This window comes from Loxodonta africana, chromosome 3, assembly GCF_030014295.1.
Source record: "Loxodonta africana isolate mLoxAfr1 chromosome 3, mLoxAfr1.hap2, whole genome shotgun sequence".
NCBI lineage: Eukaryota > Metazoa > Chordata > Mammalia > Proboscidea > Elephantidae > Loxodonta > Loxodonta africana.
This window is the reverse complement of record NC_087344.1, coordinates 184873916-184894076: the sequence shown is the minus strand read 5'-3', so window position 1 is coordinate 184894076 and position 20161 is coordinate 184873916. Positions and strand designations below refer to the sequence as shown.

Sequence of the window (20161 nt, the reverse complement as noted above, 5' to 3'; positions counted from 1 at the left end):
GGAGCTTCTCTTGAGCAACAAATTGTTATCCAGCAACTGGCTGAAGGTGAGTCATTTGTTCATTAAACGGTTTCAAGGTTTCGTTTTTATTGTGTGTAGATATTGCAGTGGTGAACATTTTCCTGATTATTGCTTTTAACATCTGTTGAATTACTTTTTTGGGATGAATTACCAGGGGAATGATGGCTGAATCAAAGGTATTTAGTAAAATTCTCTGTGGCTCTAGCTTGACATTGTCAAATAGCTTTTCTTTTTAGAAACTCCAACCATCTTTTTAGTTTGAAACATAACAGTGTAGTGATGAGACACTGGCTTGTTGAGACCGTTATGTTTGGTAGGTGAAGGCTTATTCCAGAAACCGGAAAAAATGTTGGCTTTATTAGCTGCTTAGTTTTTCTCAAGCCTTCAGGAACACCTGGACAGCCACATTCTCCAGTTTGATTACTTGTCTTTTGACACCCGCTTCTGGAGATTCACTCATAAACCCATGTGGTCCTTCCCAGGGTGGATGCATGGGGACAGGGAGTCACTGAGTGGTGCAACAGTTAAGGTGTGCGATTGTTAACCAAAAGGTTGGAGGTGTGTGTCTACCCAGAGGCACTTTGGAAGAAAGTCCCGGCAATGTACTTCTGAAAAATCGGCCTCTGAAAACGCAAAGGAGCACAGCTCTACTCTGACACCCATGGGGGTCACCACTGAATCTGAATGGACTCCATGGCAACTGATTAACTGGTTAAGGAGAGGTAGGAAGAGTGTGCTGAGAGAAGGCTTGTGGTAGGGTGAGATGGGGCAGGGGAGTTCACCTGTAGGCTTGTCAAGCCTACGCTTCTGGTCCCCTTTAGAGTAAAATCACTTCCACATTGCTGTTGATCATTACCTGATAAACAAAGCTGGTCCTGCCACTTCCCATTCACCTCCCATCTATCACCCAGCCATTTATCTCCTCTCTTAGCTTCGCTTCTGCACAGAATAAAGTTCTATCTCTAGCTTGGCATACAGAGCCCTTCACCTGTTACCTGCACCCCCCTCACCCCCCCACCCCGTTTATTTCATTTCCCAAGCAGTCACCTTCTCACACATACCCATACCTTTGCCCCTGCCATTTCCTGTGCCTGGAACACATGGTCCTCCACTCTCTTCCTTGCAACTCAAAACTTTTCTTCAGGTGCCAACTCACATATCACCTCCCTAAGAAAGTCTTAAAGAAGCCCTGGTTGCACAGTGGTTAAGCACTCAGCTTCTAACCGAAAGGTCGGCGGTTTGATCAAACCAGTCACTCCAAGGGAGAAAGATGTGGAAGTCTGCATTAGTAAAGATTTACAGCCTTGGAAACCCTATGGAACAGTTCTATTCTGTCCTGTGGTGTTGCTATGAATCGGAATAGATTAGATGGCAATGGGTTTGGGGTTTTAAGGAAGTCTTCTTCAACTCTTCAGGCAGAAGATGTTCTTTCCTGGACACCGGAGTCCCAGGTTTGTGCCACTAAGTCAGTCATGTTCACTGTGCGTCGTAACAGTGTCCCCACCCCGTGAGCTGACCCCGTGGCATACTCATATTGCCTGGCAGAGGGCCTGGCACCCTGTGGATACTTGAGAAGTATTTGTGGTATGAATGAATGGATGAGTGAGTGAATGAATGAATGAGTGAGTGAATGAATGTCCTTCCTTGCTGTGGAGTTTGGGGGTTCACTAATTGCAGGAGGACATCCAAGGAAGATGTGTTTAAGCTGTATATTGGGCTCCATCCAAGCCCAGAAGCTAGGAGGCTGAGCTCCTCCAGGCAGGCAGACAGATAACATGAGCTTTGTGATTCTTAGATGCTTCAGATGAGGCTCGGAGGGAAGGTGGGTCCCTGAAACTGGCTGAGTTAATCCTAGGAAGAAAATATCATGTGATGTCTTTTTGGGAATGTGATTAAGGCTCCGTCTTGCTGTTGAAGAACCTGTGAGCATCCAGCACTGGGTAAGGGCAGGATGTGGGGCTCGGTGGTGGGGCCCCTGTGCACGTAGCGGACTCCTGCTTGAGCACTGGGGAATCTCCAGGAGAAGCCACAGGCCAGGACTGTGGGTGCACAGCTCCCCTGCCCAAGAAGCAACAGGTTAGTGTCCCTTTCAAGAGAATCATGGGGATGGGGGAGGGCTGTCTTGGGTCTGTACAGGTTCAAGAAAGCAGAGGTGCACAATTTACCTGTTTAAGAGAATGTGTGCAGTGTAGATGAATGCCCCCAAAGCACAACTGTGGTCCCCAAAGGGGTTTCCTGTTGTTAGGTACCACCAAGTCAGCCCTGACTCATGGAGTGAGTCGGCCCCTACTATTGGCGACCCTATATACAATGGAATGAAATGCAGCCCTGTCCTGTGCCATTCCCATAATTGGTTGCCAATCAGATCGTTGTGATCCGTAGGGTTTTCACTGGACGATATTCAGAAGTAGATCACCAGGCCTTTTTCCAAAGGGGTTTTGGACCCTGAATTATATTTTTGGGGTTATTCTTAAAGATTTTGGTTTGAATCCAATCCCAAGTGGATAATTTATGTGATCTTATGAAACTTGCTTAACCTCTCTGGGTTTCATCTTCTCCTCAGGAAAATGGGGGTGGTGACACCTGGTCACTGCGAGGCTGAAATGGGATAATGCATACAGAGTGCTTAGCTCAGTGTCCGGCCAGCTCCATAGGCAGGAGAAGCAGCTGGAAGCAGTGGTGGTTGTGATTCTTATCTGCCCAGAATTCTGGAAAGCCTGTTGGTTGATCTAGCAGGGTACTGCCGCCCCTGAAGACAGAGGTCTCCGCGGGGTGTGGGGAGAGAGCAGTCACGGCCATCAGGAGCTGGGGTACGTAGAGCACTGGGATGGGAGCTGCAGGGCGACCAGGACAGGCTGTGGGCCTCTGCCTGCCAAGTGTCCAGCTGCTGGCCAACCCAGGTGTGGATAATGGGCTCTTAGGACTGCAGGTGCCGCACTGGCTTTGTGTGGACTCCTATTATAGATGCTGAAACAGACACCAGACAGGGCCTCCCTGCAAGGTAGGAGCAAAGACGAGAATCCCTGTGTTGTAGGCACATTCGGTTGAGAAAGAAAACATCTTCATCCTCCATGACCAGGGCTGGGGTTTCCGGGTAGTATAATTATTATTTTAGGGAACTTTGGCTGCGTAGTGGTTAAGAACTACCCCTGCTAACCAAAAGGTCAGCAGTTCTAATCCACCAGGCACTCCTGTAATTATTTTAACAGTCCATTTGTGGTATAAGATAGTTTATAGTAGTGCGAAACCTGCCTTCTACAAGGGGTCTTAAAATATTTCCATTGGGAAACAATGTAAAGGCCGTGTTGATTACAAGAGTCTTTAGTATCTCCTCATTCTTGCTTTAGGTAACTCCTGAACTAATAGTAAAAAGGTCCATGGGCGGTACAAACGGTTTGAGCTTGACTACTAGCCTAAAGGTTGGCAGCTTAAGCCACCTTAGTGGCACTGAGGAAGAAAGGCCTAGCTATCTGCTTCTGTGAAGATTACAGCCAGGAAAACTCTATGGAGGAGTTTATTTTCTGTAATGCATGGGGTCTCCTTGAGCTGGCATCAACTCGATAGCAACGGGCTTGGTTTTGGTGAACTAAGAGTGAGGTTGGAGGGGAGAAGGGCACAGCTTTTGTCCTCAGGAAGGCTCCAATCTGAGCGAAGACACATAGCTCAGCCCTGAGCTTTAGCAGAAAGGCTTCTTGCAGGTCAAGGACTTTCAGCCAATTTGGAAGGAGCCAGACTGAGGGCAGGGAGGGGACCTGAGACAAGGTGTAGGAATATGGGCAAGAAAGAGGGCAGAAGATTCTGGAGAATGTGATCATACTGCTGTGGGCTGGCCCAGACCAGGTGCTGCTCTGTCCTCCTCCCAGATTCTCCCCTGCCCCCAGTTGCTCCACCCCCAGATCTCCAGAGCTGCCCGCTGCCCCTGACCTGGGCCCAGCCACCTTCACAGGCACGCCAGTGGAGGAATCTCTCTTCCAAATCATTCACTGCTACCACCAGTATGCGGCACGGGAAGGGGATAAGGAGACCCTGTCCCTGGAGGAGCTGAGGGCTCTGCTCATGGACAACCTGCCGCACTTCATGGAGAGCTTGGTGAGCGGGGTTTGGGTCAGGGTAGAGGTGAGAAGAGGGCCTGGACATGGGGCAGGGGACACATGTAGGGTTGGCTATTAGGGATTGGAAGTGAGTGGTGACGTTGTGAGGTACCAGGAGCCATCTCCCATGAGCATTTTCAACTCAGAAGAGGGGAGGGCAGGGTCTGTGGCCAGAGGAGGGGGATGGGCCCAACTGGCTTTATTTCTATTCTTTCCCTGAACCTCCCTGCCTGGCCCCACTCCAGTTCAACCGCAGCTAATCCCCGAAACTAAATCCTAACCTCAAACCTGTTTAGTCCTCTGCTCATCCTGTATCCTTAGTACAAACCCTAAACTTGCCTTCTGCCCACAGTCCACTGGGTCTGTGATCCTGCCCCACCTCCCCGCCCCCATCTCACAGAGCCCTTTGTGCTCTAGCCCCTTCTCCTGGGTCTACCACAAACCTGGCCCACCTGCCCCCTGTGCCTGGGGATGAGGGCTGACTTAGGCTGCAGCTGTACCTCTAGACCAGGGTGGGAGTAGGGTGTAGGTGGGGGTTGGAAAGGCAACATTCCTCTTCCACCTCCCGTCTGAAGAGCTCATTGAGTCTTTTAGACCAGCCGTGGGAACCCAGGCCCAGGTCTCCTCAGGCCCTGCTATCTCTGTTGTTAGGCCCAGCCCTGTGATTACCAGGCTCCTTGAGGACTGCGGGGCCCTTGGGAGAAGTGTCTCTGGGGCATGCCCTCCGCCCTCTGTCCCATGCCTGGGGGGGTCTCTGGACTGTGTCATCTCAAGAGGACTGCAAGTCTGTTCCCCAGACTTCAAGGTCATTATGTTCCAGGAGAAGGCCTTCCCTTGGTCACTTCCCATCTCCCCCCGCCTGATTTTGGAGAACCAGTCAGAAAAGACAGCCTGCCCTCAGTTCATTGGAGTGTAAATCTGAGGGTTGTGGAGAGGGGAGGGAATTCAGTGGGAGGTTATCAGGCTTGGTCCCCTGTTTCTAGGGGAACCTTTTTTTTTTCCCAGAGCCAAACTGCCCATATGGTGGGGCTGTGCCAGGATCTCCCAGGCGCTACCACTTATGGGGCTGTCCCACCCTGGTACAGGGTTCTAGGGTCCTGACATCTTGGCACAGAGCAGACAGATAGGAAGACCGCAAAGGTGGGCTGAGGTGAGGGCAGCTGGGTTCAGCCTGCCCAAGGTGGGAAGCCTCCAGCTCTTTTCTGGTTAACCAGCTTTGTGGAGGTGGTAAAATTATAGGAACAGTAGATGGCGGAGGTGGGGAGATAGGAAGAGTGGTGCAAGCTTGCCCTCAAGGATGAGGGGCACTCCCCAGCTCGCTGCTGTTGCTCCCAGATACTCCTTCCTCTGGATGCTTTCCTAGGGCTCCACGCTGGGTTCTTCACACCCACCAGCCACATCCTGCTGAGGCATGCTTCTCCAGCCACTGCCTAGTGTCCCCAGTGCTCATCTCATCTCAGCCTGTGCCCTGCCCTCCATGCTGTCTCTTCCACCTCAAATGCTTCCTACCCTCTCCTATGCCACCCCCCCGGGCCAGAACAAGGCCACCTCCTTCCTTCTCTAGGATACCCTGGACAGCTCCGGGCCTCGTGACTTTGCCCTTTCACTCATCCTGCACCTCCCTGAGTGGCATAGCAGAGTGTGCAAGCCATCACTAATCCCCACAGATGTCGTAGCATGCAGTGTCTACACCCCTGCTTGTTGCTGGGTGTGCAGAGATGGGCATGCCTGACTTTGCCCTCGGGGAGCACCAGGAGAGAAGGAGGGGGCTTATCCACTGCCTCCAGGACGCATCTGATCAGGGAGCTTGCAGTCAGGCTGGGCAGACAAGCTCAACAACTACTGATGGTGGATGTGAAGGGGCCTGGACTCATCAGGCTGCCCAGCATAGGGACTGTCAACGGTGCCCAGGTTATAACCGTGCAGCTTCAGGTCCACGTATCGGAGCATCTACACATCTTTGTCTCTGTCTAATTTTCAGCCTGTGGCGTCCTTGCCAAGATTGTTTGGGTGTGGAGTTGTTTTCCTGCAAGCCCCTGCAGGCAGGGCCATGCCACACTTGTCCCCACCCTCATCTCAGCAGGTGGTGGGGAGCCCTGGTAGGTGGGTGCATGCTTGGGTGGTGTTGACCTCTGCCCCGATCCTCAGGGCTGGAAACAGCTGTACTACATCTCAGAGTTGTTCCGGGCAGCAGACAAGAACAAGGACAACCAGATCTGCTTTGAAGAGTTCCTCTACATCCTAGGCAAGCTGGCGAAAGACTACCACCTGCAGTACCACCGGCAGCTCTGCGCCCACTGCTGCACCCAGCACGGCCTTTACTAGAGGGGGCCCAGCCCTCACTCTGCTGCGTGTGCACCTATGTGTGTACATGTAAGTATGAGTCTGTGGGCGGGGACAGCTGTGTGGGAGAAGAATAAAGCAATTTCATGAATACTTATGGATAATAGTCAATTCATGGTTCTAGGCATTCTCTGTGACCCAGAAGGAGGTTTTATCCCTTCTCTGTCCCACTCTGTGGAACATCCATTCTGGGTGGGAGACAAAGCCTCTGCCTCCTGGGAGCTCCCAGTCTGCGGGGGAGACAGCCCCTGCCTCCAGAGAGCTCCCAGTCTGAGTGGGGAAGACAGTCCCTGCCTCCAGGGAGTTCCCAGTCTGAGTGGGAGACAGCCCCCAGCCTCAGTTTTCTGCCTGGGAAGGAGGAGTCTCTTCTCTTGGGGAGATGGCTCTCCGTGAAGGAATCTAGGCCACACTAGGGTGTATTGGATCATTCATCACTCATTCCACATACATGATTGGATGGGAGCCCCTAGGGCAGTGGAGCACTCAACGTGGCTCCCTGCTTGAAGGTCTCCCTGCTCTGAGGGAGAACACTAAGGAATCTACACAAAAGATGGAGTGCCTGGGCCTGGGAACAGGCCAAGATGGGAAGGCAGGGGATGGGGAGAGTTCATTTCAAGCTGAGGGAATGGTATTAGTAGGAATTTATATGGTATATCCTAGGACAATAAATAGTTTGGTTGGAAGTTAGTGTCCATGGAGAATCCTACAGAATAAATTTAGAATGATGAGTTCGGACCAGACTCTGGGAATCCTTGGATGCTGAACGTTGAAATTCAGACTTTATTCTTCAGGTAATGGGATGCCCAGTGATTGTTTAAGCAGCAGGAGGGAGGTCATGTGACCAAAGCTGTGCTTTCAGAACAAGCTGGGGGCACCAAGGGGAGATGAGACAGGGCAGAGGCTGGAGACCGGGAGACCCATTAGGAGCGTCTTGCCGCAGCTTGGGCAGGAGGCAATGAGGCTGGGCTGCATAAGTGGCTGCAGGGGTGGTAAGGAGGGAGTGGACACAAGAGACCCTGGACCTCAGTGACTGCAGGTGGAGGCTGAGGAATGGGGAGACCCAGAATGAGGCTGAGGTTTCAGGCCTCGATGACAGGCAAGATGATGCCTGTAACTGACACGCAGATCAGGTCGGGGAGCCAGTATTCAATGAAGATGACAAGTCTGGTTTTGTGCATGCTGAGCGAGTCAAAAGCTGACAATCCAGCTTGGCAGAACAGTAAACACCTGCTGTGGGGAAGAGGGCATGGGTAGGGCAAGTGGACTGTGAGAGACTGTCAGTTAGGGAAGGCTTCCTGGAGGAGACAAGGGTGGGGTCTGGGTTTTCTTAGTAAGAAATGCTCACGGCAATTCATGACTCACTGGTCCAAGTCCTCCCATGGTTCCTGACCCTTCCTGAGACCTGCCCCTTCCCTGTCTCTGTGTTGTCTCTCTCTCCATGGAAGCCCAAAAAACAGATGGACAATTTCTCTCGAAGGGTCTCCTCTGCCTTTAGGAGCTGTTGGGGGACCCTGGGTGGTGCAAACAGTTGATGTGCTTGGCTACTCACTGAAAGGTTGGAGGTTTGAGTCTACCCAGAGGTGTCCCAGAAGAAAGGACTAGCGATCTGCTTCCAAAAAATCAGCCGCTGAAAACCCTGTGGAGCACAGTTCTGCTCTGATACGCTTGGGGTCACCATGAATTGGAGTCAACTCCAAGGCAACTGGTGTTTTGGTTGGGCCCCACCTTGGTGGGCTTTCTTTTCTGAGGATGGGCCTGGGAACTGACGTCCTGAGCTTACTGTGACATTTAAAAGAATGATGGGAGATCATCTCTCCTGCCCACCTGTTCAGATGATTGGGGTAGTCATTTAAGGGACTTGATTTGGTTCACTCCCTCAAACTAGGTCTGTGTGCCAAACCAAGTAAGCAACTTCCTAAGGGCTTAGCCCAGGAGATGCTGGCTCCTGAGTGGCCCAGTTCTGAAGCCGAGTTCTGCAGGTGCTGCTCCCTGGGCCTGGACTGCCCCCTGCCTCCGCTTCCATACCTGTCAATTCTGCCAGGGCTTGCCCTTCAGGACCAGCTGGGCCATTGCCTCTTCTGGGCAAATGTCTGCACCCATTTCCCTCTGGTCCTTCCTGTGAGCTTCCACTATGTCTGAACTTCCCCTACTGAGGTCCATGTCCTGCCACACTGCAGTTGCCTCTTTACTGTTCTCTATCCATCCCTAAGGTGCCAGTGGCTAAGAGCTGGGCTACTAACTGAAAGGTTGGCAGTTTGGGTCCACCCAAAGGCACTTCGGAAGAAAGTCCTGGTGATCTGCTTCCGAAAGACCACAAACACAAAAACCTTATGGAGCAGTTCTAGTCTGCACCCATGGGGTTGTCATGAGTTGGAGTAGACTCGACAGCAACTGGTGTTTGGTTTTGTTTTTTCCTCCACTGAGGCAGGGACCTTGTCTTGTCCATCTCTGCATCCCTGCCCCTGGCCCAGTGTCTGGCCCTCAGTCTATGCTCAGCAAGTGCTCGAAAAGGAAGGAATGCAAGAATGGGGTCCTGCAAGATTGGAACGCTAAGACCCAGCTCCGTGCTTCCTCCATGGGGCAGTTTGTCCCATCTAGAGACCTACAGACAGTTGATGGGGTTACTCAGGCCATCTTCCTCGAGGCCCAGGGGAGCTTCATCATCCAGAGATTTTTTCCTGCCTGTCTCACCTGAAAACTGCTTGGTTCCACACAAACAAGGGCTGCCCAGTCTGAGCCCTCTGCCTTCCTCTTGCCCCTCCTGGGGGTTTCTCCACCGGCTCTGCTTGCTCTGTCTTCATTTCCTCAGCCTTGGGGATGGGCCTGCTCAGGCCTATTGGGACACGCACCCCAGAATTGAGATGTTTCCTGTAAATATGACCAGGTTCCAGCTCCCCTGGGTTGCCCCATGTCTGTCAGTCTGATTGCATTCTCTGCTTTTCTCCCCATCTGCTTACCCAATTCCTGATACCTATATTCTGAGAGGTCAGCTTAGCCTGGCTCCTGTGTTCCTGAAGCCCTCCAGGCTGTCTGCCCAGGGGGAGCATCTCATGGGGGAGGTGGCAGTGTTTCATGATCTCTCTGCTCATGTTGCCCCACTGACAAGCACAGGATGCTGGGAAGAAGTCCTTACTCACGTCTACCTAAGTCTCCCTTGCTGAACCTGGGGCCTGGTTCCTTACTACCTAGACAAAGAAAGCTACATCCACCAGGACAGTTCCCAGAGGAATGGGCTCAAGGGAGGCACCTCCCTAAGGCATCAGGGGTCTGGGATGACACCTCCATCAACTTCATCATCAGAGGTTAGTTAGCATAAGCTTGATCTCAGAATGGTGAGAAATCCTAAGAAGAGTCTTAGAAAAGCCACCTTGCTTGTTCTAATGTGTTCTTTTTGGCACCTAAACTGTCAAGACAAAGCAGGACATATACCCACAGACCTTGAGCAACTCCCTGGGCCTCAGTTTCCTCATCTGTCAAACAGGGATAATCGTACCTGTAATGTCCTCTTCACACAGTTGTTGGGAGTATCAAATGAGTTAAGGGATGTCAGAACACTTTGAAACTATGATACGTTGTTTTCGGGTAAGATGTTGTTAAACCAGGTCCTATAGGATAGTGCCTGGTGGCTGATAGGTACGTACTAAGTGCTTGACCATTGGCTGAAAACTTGTCACGTTGTATGTCAGGACAGCTCTCTCTCTTGCCACTGCAAATGGTCAAGCAGAGCTTCAACAACCTCTTGCCAAGGATCTTAGGCTGTATTTGGTTTACTCATTTATATTCAACCTTATTCCAAAAATGATCTAAGATGACTTGGGTGATAAAAGGTCCCTGGCTGGCACATACAATTTGCACTGAACTACTAACCTAAGGGTTGGCAGTTGAGCCCACCCAGCAGTGCTGTGGAAGAAAGGCCTGGTGATCTACCTCCATAAAAATTACAGCCAAGCAAACCCTATGGAACAGTTCTACCTTGTAGCACATGGGATCTCAACGAGTCAGAATCGACTCAATGGCAATGGGTTTGGTTTTTTTGGTTTTAACGTAATAAAGGTAATTTCTGTTTTGGATAAAGGATAAGCCAAAAATTCAATTTTGCATTCATTTATTCCGTCTGTAAATACTAATTGAGCCCCTACTCTGCGTCAGACACTAGGGGTGAAAAATAAATACAGCCTCTTCTCTAATGGGGCTCCTAGGACCAAGGAAGAGACAGAAAACTGGCAGAGGAATCACAGTATGGCAGATAAGGATTTGGGGAGCACCGAGCAGAGAGGGATTAACTTCATCTAGATAGGGGTGGGAAACCCTGGTGGCGCAGTGGTTAAGTGCTACAGCTGCTAACCAAAAAGTCGGCTGTTCAAGTCCACCAGGTGCTCCTTGGAAACTCTATGGGGCAGTTCTACTCTGTCCTATAGGGTCGCTATGAGTCGGAATCAACTCAACAGCAGTGGGTTTGGTTTTTTTTTTTGGTTTAGATGGGGTGGAGACGGAAGATCAGGGATGGGCGTGGAGCAGATAGCACCTGGACTGATCAGGATGGATGAGTAAGACTTTACAGATAGAAGAGGCCTTCCTAGCAATGGCAGGAAGTAGATTATGATGCATCACATCATAAATCACCTATATTGTTCAATGCAACCAATGTCGTGTATCTCTCTATGGGCCTCAGTTTCACTGCCTGTAGAATGGGAATTATAACAGTGCATACCTCATGGGATTGTTGCCAGAATCAAATGACTGGATGTAAGAAAAGGACTTAGAGCCGTTCCTGGCACAAGGTGAATGACCAATAATAAATAAGAGCTATTATTTTTATGGTTATCATGCTGTTACTTGTTGCTCTTGTTGCTGTTATTGTGTATGCCAGGCTCTGTGCTGGGTCCTGGGAAGGCAGAAAGGAATGATCCACAACCTGAGCCCTCGAGGGGGCTTACAGAGCAGCTGGGGAATCGGGCCAGGACTCATGGTATACACTTCCACAGTGCTTCCTATGTGCCTCTCTAAGTGCTTCACAAATTTTTGTGTGTGAACTTTTTATTAAAGTGTAGCACACATTAAGAAAAGTCCACAAATCATAAATATTTTGCATTTACTCTTAATCCTTGAAGGAGCCCTGGTGACGCAGTGGTTAAGCACTCAGCAGCTAACTGAAGGGTTGACGGTTCCAACGCCCTAGCTGCTCTGCGAAAGAAAGATGTGGCAGTCTGCTTCTGTAAAGATTAACAGCCTTGGAAACCCTATGGGGCAGTTCTATTCTGTCCTGTAGGGTTACTAGAGTCAGAATCGACCCTAAGGCAATGGGTTTGGCTTTTACAATCCTTAAGTGTCCCTAGGTGGTGCAAACTGCTTGTACTTGATTGCTAACCTAATGGTTGGCAGTTCAAACCCACCCAGTGGTACCACGGAAAAAAAGCCCTGGTGATCAGCTTCCCTTAAGGTTACAGCTAAGAAAACCCTATGGAACAATTCTACTGTGTATCACATGGGGTCACTATGAGTCGACAAGTTGCAACTAACAACAAGTATTAATCCTAACAAAAACACTATGAGGTTCTATAATAATCGAGATAACTGAGGCACAGAGAGGGTAAGTAATTTACCCAAGATCACACAAGTAAGGAAATGGTGTAACAAACCCCAAAGGGCTGTGGAAACAGGGAAAGAGAGGCTAATACCATCTACTTCCCCTAGGGGGCGACAATGGCCTGGGTCCTCAGGAAGCACAGGGCAAAGGCTTGATGAACACATGGAGGAAGGCCAGACAAGAGGGGTTTCCCCAACAGAGTCACATTCTTGTTGGATCTTTGTCCTGTGTTCTGCCTTCCTGATGGGCGTAGTTCCAGGCCCTTTTGAGATTAATATGGATCCGAAGGGCTTTGTAACACATTAAATGTATCACCTACTTCAGTGCTGAGAGACAGTTAATCCGAGTGGCATTTTGTTGGGAGGTGGCTTGTTTCTCCTGAAATCCTGGGGGAATTAGTCACTTCCTTTTCTCCAAAGGAACCCTTCCACCATAGAGAAGGTTCCTCTCTGCAGCCCAGCCTCCTGGGGTCCAAGGCACCATACTCATCCCAAGGAGGGATTGGGGCCCCTGCTGCTGTTTATGCAGGGTGTGCAGTGGCTTATTGCCTTGTCCAGCACAGAGGGGTCCCACTCAGCCTTTGACTCCCAGGAGCCTAGTGCACCCCCAGGTTCACAGAGCAGGAGATTTTTGGAGGGGTGTGGGCAGCAGAGTAGCAACTGATTTAGCCCTTAACAACATACATCTCCAGAGAGTCCAGTTACCCACATAAAACGACACCAATAATAGCAATATTCCTTTCATTGCTGAAGACCAGCAGTAGAGCAAGTGCTCCTAACCTTTTTGGGGGCCTTTGGATGCTTTTCAAACTCTCTCACAGACCGTGGAGGGATGTGCTTACACATAAACATTCAAAGTGATGCCTTCAATTTCAATTCAGTTTCAGAGGCGCATAACCAAAAAACCAAACCAGCTGCCATCGAGTTGATTCCTGTTTATGGCCACCCAGTGTGTGTCAGAGTAGAAGTGGCTCCAGAGGGTTTTCCAGGCTATGACCTTTCAGAAACAGATTGCCAGGCCTTTCCTCTGATGCACCTCTGGGTGGGTCTGAACCACCAACCTTTAGGCTAGTAGTTGAGTGCTTAACTGTATCACCCAGGACTCTCTTAGAGATGCAAAGACGGCCTCAAATGCATGGGATTGGTAATAGCCACGGCATCAGTAACAGGGGAAAGGACTCAGGAATGGGAGTGCTGGCTGTACCAAGCCAGTGGATGCCAGCAGCCCAGAAAACGAGTGCTCCCCACGTCTCTTCCTGGTCTCTCCTGCCAGGCAAACTACTGCTCGGCAAACAGCTTCCTCCTTCCACTCTTCCTCCCCCCTCACCCCGTCAGAAATCCCCATTCTCGAAGTTATTGCCAAATTCACCTGGTTGGGAAACTGGTGGTTTGTAGCAACCGTAGCAGGGAGCTGCTGCCTCTGAATGGCCCGAGGCCTGGGCGGCTGAGCTGGCCTACCTGCTATAAAAGGGAGCTGGCGCTCAGCCCTGCATGTCCTTTGTCAAGTCTGCTTCGGGGAGACCTGGTATGTGGGATTGTCACAGTATGGGGGAAGCTCGGGGGAGTGGAGCAGCTGTCTCTGAAGGAGAAGCAAGAAAGTTCCGGGAGGTCTGGAGCAAAGATCAGGGGCTTCTGGCGGAGAGGGAGACAGGCAGGAGGCTGCTGGGGCGGGGTCCTCTGAGCCCTTTTCCAGTGGGTGAAGGCATGCGTGTTTCCTAAGCTGGGCCTTCTTGGGCAAGGGTGGGGGTGTTGGAAGAGCTGGCAGGCAATTGTGTATATCTGTGCATGTGTGGACCCTACCCCTCTCACACATGCATCCCACCCTATCCCATTATAGCCAAAGTCATCCTCTGGATGAATTATTTGAATGGTGCAGGACAGGTGAAACCATTACTATGGGGGATGAACCATCTGTGTGTCCCCACCACTCTTCACTCTGCCCTGGGCAGAGGCATCATCCCCATCCTGGGATTCTGCATGTGGCTTCCTTCTTCCAGGTGAGGCAAAACCTTGGGCACCATGCTGACCGACCTGGAGAGAGCCATTGACTCGCTCATTGAAGTCTTCCACAAGTACTCTCTGCTGAAGGGAAATGCCCATGCCCTCTACAGGGACGACTTTCAGAAGCTGTTAGAGACGGAGGGTCGCCGCTATTTGAGGGTGAGGAGGGCAGGTGTGGTCGTGTTCTCTACCTGGCTATGATGATGCTGGGCCTTTGGCCCTCCTTGCTTTAGGCTTTGTGACTCAGTTCTCGCTGAGATCTTTACACTCTTGCTTTTTTCCTCAATCCTGACAGATAAAGGATGCAAACGCCTGGTTCAAAGAGTTGGATGTCAATAGTGATAGTGCCATTAACTTCGAGGAGTTCCTCATCCTGGTAGTAAAGATGGGCGTGATAGCTCATGAAGATATCCACAAAGAGTAGCAGGCTACTGGGCCCTGGGGCTGGGCCCCTGGACGTGTATGTGCAGAATAATAAAGTAATTGGTGTCTTGAGCTCCCTTAGTCTCCTGCTTTTCTTTTGTGGGATCAACTTCCTGGGACTAAGGTAGGGTTGGAAACCCAAAGGAAGGAAAAGAACCTCTTGCCCCCCATTCCCCACCTCTCATAAGCTTTCAGTCCTTACCACACGTCTGGTGTCCTCCCCACTGTCTCCCCAAACCATTTCTGAGTCTCTTCCAGCCCCCACAGTCCTGAGTCATTGATTCTAGGACTTAAGGATTCTAAAAGTCTGTGATATATTACCATAGCTGATGATTTTCCTTGTTGTTCCCAAATGGGTGATTTATGGGAAGAGGTTGATATAAGGAAAATTGGTAATGCTCTCTAAGCTAAATTTTAGTTTCCAAACTAAATGGCTTAGATGTGACTCTTGGGAAGCTAAGGAGATAGGTACATAGGAGTGAGAGAGTGCGTGCGTGTGTGCGTGTGTGTGAGAAAGAGAGAGAGAGAGAGATTGTGTGTGGCTGGACTGTATGTGGAAGTTTAAAGCCCTGTATTAAGTAAGAGTAGACCTGGCTCCACCCTTGGGTTTGTCCTTAGAGATTTTGGAAGCTTCCTGCTTCATCCCTGTTCCCAACCTTCCAACTTAATTAAGTAATAAAGTAATTGGCAGATAGAACAATTCATTCGTAAAACTCAACTCAAAGAATAGGTTACTCAAATCCTGCCTTATGGCATCTCTGCTCTGTGGATCAGCGAATTATCTAACATAACTTCCCAATCATTATGTCCGTGGGTTTTTCCAAGAGCCTGGTAACATGGAAAGGCCAGAAGATGAACTGGCACTTCTCACCAGAACTCAAACTCCAAGCTGGGGTTCTATGCTGTGGCATGGGAAATTTTCTGCTGTTTCCACTCAGGAGGTGGGGCAATGGTGTTGGTGGTGGGGAAGGGGTAGGCAACTGTCAACCAGAATCACTAAGCCAGGGTTCTTAACTCAGTCTGCCTATGTATCTCTGAAATTGAATTGCAATTGAGCACATCATTTTGAGTATATGTGTATAAGCAGATTCCAAAGATCCCCCAAAAAGGTTAAGAACACTTTTCCTAGCTGCTGGCAGTCAGGAATGAAAGGCGGAGTACTACCATCATCATTGCTCTTTCATGTGGGCTGTTCCATTTTTGTGGGGTTGTGTGTTGCTAAGGGTTAAATCAGTTCCTACCCTGCTGCCCAAACCCGTCCCAAAATCTCCTGCCCTGTGAAGCTGGAGGTATGCTGGGCCCCTGGGAGAAGAAGGCTAGGTGGGGTCCCTCTGCACTGGACAAGGCATTAAGCTGCTGCACACGCTGCTTAAACAGCAGCTGGGACCCTTCATCCTTCTCTGGGATGAGTATAGTGGCTTGGATCCCAGGAGCCTGGGCTGCAGAGAGGGACCTTTCTCTGCGCTGGTGGTGGTACTTCTTTGGAGAAGCCAGGAATTCTTCTTGCCCAGGAAGAGAAGAATAAAACTAACCAAAACCCTTGCCATTGAGTCAATTCCAATTCATAGTGACCCTATAGGACAGAGTAGAACTACCACATAGAGGTTCCAAGGAGTGCCTGGTGGATTCAAACTGCTGACCTTTTAGTTAGCAGCCATAGCCCTTAACCACTATGCCACTAGGGTCTCCAGGAGGAGAAGAGGAGGTGGCTAATCCCTTCAGGACTTCAGGAGGACACTCTTCTCCTCAGTAAAATACCACTTAGATTACCTGACTTCTGACACTGCAGATTACTCACTTTAAGCCATTGGGCTTTTTGTTTGTAGTAGACTTTAATCTTAATAAAATTCAAATGAGCAGAGAAAGGTTACAGCCTAAATCTTTATTCATCAACACTTCAATTACCTTGCAGTTTTATTGTTAGTTTATACATCAGTGAGAATGGTTGACAGCTAGCTGAGAGTTAAGATTGGGACTAAAATGGGGTGGGGGTGTCTGGTCATCAGAGTATGGAGATGAACTCCTGCCAGAGCAAGTGGGAAGGCCCAGGATTAAATAACTTCCTTTTTCAACTTTGTTGAAGGATAGCTTTACCTGTCCCTCAAAGCCAGTGCTTTCACCTTCCACCAGAGCCAGTAGAACACAATCTCTGAATTATAGAAATGGTGATTATGCATTCTGAGAGGCACTCCCCTCCCTGTTGCCACTGAGTTGTTTCAGGCTGATAGCAACCCTATAGGACAGAGTAGAACTGTCCTATAGGGTTTCCAAGGAGTGGCTGGAGAATTCAGACTACCAACCTTTTAGTTAGCAGCCATAGCTCTTAACCACTGTTCCATCAAGGCTCATCAGTAATACATATGTGCTACAATTTCCTCTGGAGTTCCTGGGTCATGCAAATGGTTAATGTGCTCAGCTGCTAACTGAAAGTTTGGAGGTTCAAGTCCATCCACAGGCATCTCAAAAGAAAGGCCTAGTAATCTACTTCTGAAACATCAGCCATTGGATACCCCATGGAGCATTAGTGGTTCAGTGGTAGAATTTTGGCCTTCCGTACAAGAGCCCTGGGTTAGGTTCCCAGCCAATGCAACTCCATTCATCTGTTAGTGGAAGCTTGTGTGTTGCTGTGATCTGAACAGGTTTCAATGGAGCTTCCAGACTAAGACAAACTAGGAAGAAAGGCCTTCTGAAAAGTGATCTATTACCAAAAATCAGTCAATGGAAAATAAAAACAAGCAAAAAAATTCCACAAAACCCATGTGGAGCACAGTCTACTCTGACACACATGGGGTCACCATGAGTTGGAATCAACTTGATAGCAACTGGTACTGGTATAACTTCCTCCAAGTACAATTTCCCCCAACACTTAGTTCAAGGCTGAGCAGTGCTCTCAGATGTGGTCATGCAAAAGAAGATGGGAAATGTTCCAACAGCAACAACAAAAATCACAACAACAATACCACCACAAAAGGAGAGCGTGACCAGAACCTGCCTCTCAGTGATTCACGGTGCTGGTGGTGATGGTGGTGGTTGTTGGTGGTGTGTGTGTCTGGGTAGGCAGGTGGGGCGACTTATTCCAGTATCTTACGTCCCACTCGAAAATTGCTGTTGATTTTTTTTTTTTTTGAGGGGGGGATTTACTGTTATAAATTCTGCTTGCCTTTAGTTGAAAGTCCAAGGAGTCCACTTTTCCTGCACCTACAGGGACCCTGGGGACCGTGGTCTGGAAGTGTCCTTTGGGGTTTCACCACAAGTGAAGGCTACTCTTTGTGAAGAATTGGGCCAATACTCACCTACCAACAGTTGATCTCTGAGCTTATGGGCCAGGGAAGGAGGCCCAGTTGGCCCTGACAGCCTGGAGCAAGAGGTGGGGTAAGGGAGGCACCTGAAGGAGGCGGCCTTGGAGATTATAATTTACAAACAAGATTGTGCCTGTTACAGGAACCACTGGGTGGAGTCAGACATGGCTTGTGGCCCTGAGCAAGGTGATTTGGTTTCCTGTTTCCTCAGCTATGAAAGCAGAACAAGGCAGTGGGAAGTTAAGAAATAGTAGTTTAGCAGAGAAACCTCATGCAACATTTGAACCCACAAAGGAGCCCTTGGTTCACCGATTGAGGCAGATCCGGCCGCTGAGATTTCCGGGGACTGTATGGATAACCTGCCTGAAACTCTGGTTCTCCACCCACCCATAGCAGGGCTCTTGACTTCAGCGAGTTCCTAGTGGTTGTGATAAAAGTCCTAAAGGGCATGGAGAAGGATCTGGAATTGGGCAAGTGATCTCTAGCAGCTGAGTGAAAGAGCTTATTTCAATGAAAAGGACTTACTTGTACATCCCTTCACTTGGGAGCAAGAGAGTTTTGGTTGAGTCACAGATGCCAGCTAGTCTTCTTGACTCCTGGCTGGGGGAATTCATTCTAAATCCCCGCAGGCTGAAGAGAAGGGAAGCTGCCAACATTTATTGTGCTCCTGCTTCGAGTCAGTGCAGAAGAAAGAAAGAAACCCAGAAAAAGACATTTCAAACCTGGAAAAAGACAAAATGGCGATTGCTTACATTTTTTATCTCATGCTAGAGTAGCAAGTCCTTGCTAGTTGTTAATATTCTACCATCTGACACTTTTGTGGCTTGGTTGGCACAGTATATTTGATGAACAATTCACAACAGATAAAGAAGTAGACAGTTTACATCTGCTTGGTTGGGTTAATAAGATTTTATAGCCTGGTATAGAAGTTAAGGTGGAAACCCTAGTGGCATAGTGGTTAAGTGCTACGGCTGCTAACCAAAGGGTCAGCAGTTCGAATCTGCGAGGTGCTCCTTGGAAACTCTATGGGGCAGTTCTACTCTGTCCTATAGGGTCGCTATGAGTTGGAATTGGCTCAACAGCACTGGGTTTGGTTTGGTTTGGTTTATAGAAGTTACACCCGAGACCGTTAGGATTTTTATCATCCTATTGAAAGTTAAAAGATTCTTGTACCTAATTTATCAGTCTTACTTAGGCGTTCCTTTCTTGGCTGTCTTTATATATTGTCAAATATTCTTCAAACCAGCCTTTCTTTAAAGAAAAAAATAAATTGAAAAAATCTCCCTTGCTGATTTTCTCAGTAATGAATGAAAGCAGAAACTTAAAAACAAGCAAACAAAAACCACATTTCTTTATTTTTTAATTGTGCTTTAGGTGAATGTTTACAGAGCAAATTAGTTTCTCATTAAACAGTTAATATGCAGATTGTTTTGCGGCATTGATTGCCAACCCCATGATGTGTCAACACTCTTCCCTTCTCTGTCCTAGGTCCCTGCTTCCATTTGTCCAGTTTTCCTGGCCCTTCCTACCTTCTCATTTTTGCTTTTGGACTGGTGTGCCCATTTGTCTCCTATGCATGAATGGAACTATGAAGCATATTCCGCACATGTGTTATTGTTGGCTCTATTAAAAAAACAAAAACAAAAAATCAAAGCCATTGCCATCAAGTTGATTCCAACTCATAGCGACCCTATAGGCCTGTCTAATCTTTGGCTGAGGGATGAACCTCAGGAATGACTTCAGTACTGAATTAAAAGGGTGTCCAGGGTCATACTCTTGGAGTTTATCCAGTCTCTGTCAGACCAGCAAGCCTGGCCTTTTTTTTTTTGTGAATTTGAATTTTGTTCTACATTTTTCTCCTGCTCTGTCCGGGACCCTCTAATGTGATACCTGCCAGAGCTGTGGGTGGTGGTAACTGGATACTATCTAGGTGTTCTGGGCTCAGTCTGGTAGAGGTTGTGGTAGTCATGGTCCATTAGTCCTTTGGACTAATCTTTCCCTTGTGTTTTTGGTCTTCTTCATTTCTCCTTTGTTCCAGCCAGGATGAGACCAGTAGCTGTATCCTGGATGGCTGTTTGCAGGCTTTTAAGACCCCGGATGCTACTCCACAGTCAGATGTAGAACAATTTCTTTATAAACTATGTTATGCCTCAGCTAAATGTCTCTTGAGACCATGGTCCCCAATGCTCAGCCCAGTAACTCTGTCCTTCAGGAAGTTTGGAAGCTTCTAGACTTTGCCTTGGTCAAGTTGTGCTGACTTCCCAAGTATTGTGTACTGTCTTATCCTTCATCAAAGTCACTGCTTATCCATTACGTAGTTAGTGCTTTTCCTTCCCCAGTCCTCCCCTTCCTTGAAACCATCAAAGATTGTTTCTTTCTGTGTGGAAACATTTTCAT

At 48.9% G+C, this 20161-nt stretch overlaps 2 protein-coding genes across 2 annotated transcripts; both read left to right on the top strand.

Moving 5' to 3' along the window:
- The first annotated feature begins 1972 nt into the window (after window positions 1-1972).
- Window positions 1973-6437, top strand: LOC104846337 (protein S100-A15A-like). The gene is made up of 3 exons (XM_010594996.1): window positions 1973-2004; window positions 3918-4110; window positions 6261-6437. Exons 1-3 carry the CDS (start codon window positions 1973-1975, stop codon window positions 6435-6437), a joined length of 402 nt encoding a protein of 133 aa, XP_010593298.1.
- Window positions 6438-13435: 6998 nt separating this feature from the next.
- Window positions 13436-14539, top strand: S100A8 (S100 calcium binding protein A8). The gene is made up of 3 exons (XM_003415076.3): window positions 13436-13566; window positions 14039-14201; window positions 14338-14539. Exons 2-3 carry the CDS (start codon window positions 14061-14063, stop codon window positions 14464-14466), a joined length of 270 nt encoding a protein of 89 aa, XP_003415124.1. The 5' UTR covers window positions 13436-13566; window positions 14039-14060; the 3' UTR covers window positions 14467-14539.
- Window positions 14540-20161: the final 5622 nt, after the last annotated feature.

Bases quoted from the DNA above. Each gene is read 5' to 3' on its own strand.
- LOC104846337 (XM_010594996.1), top strand. From the start codon at position 1,973: ATGTGGGGCTCGGTGGTGGGGCCCCTGTGCAC. The intron at 2,005-3,917 runs GTAGCGGACTCC...CTCCACCCCCAG, and splicing joins GTGGTGGGGCCCCTGTGCAC to ATCTCCAGAGCTGCCCGCTG. The intron at 4,111-6,260 runs GTGAGCGGGGTT...CCCGATCCTCAG, and splicing joins CGCACTTCATGGAGAGCTTG to GGCTGGAAACAGCTGTACTA.
- S100A8 (XM_003415076.3), top strand. From the start codon at position 14,061: ATGCTGACCGACCTGGAGAGAGCCATTGACTCGCTCATTGAAGTCTTC. The intron at 14,202-14,337 runs GTGAGGAGGGCA...CAATCCTGACAG, and splicing joins AGGGTCGCCGCTATTTGAGG to ATAAAGGATGCAAACGCCTG.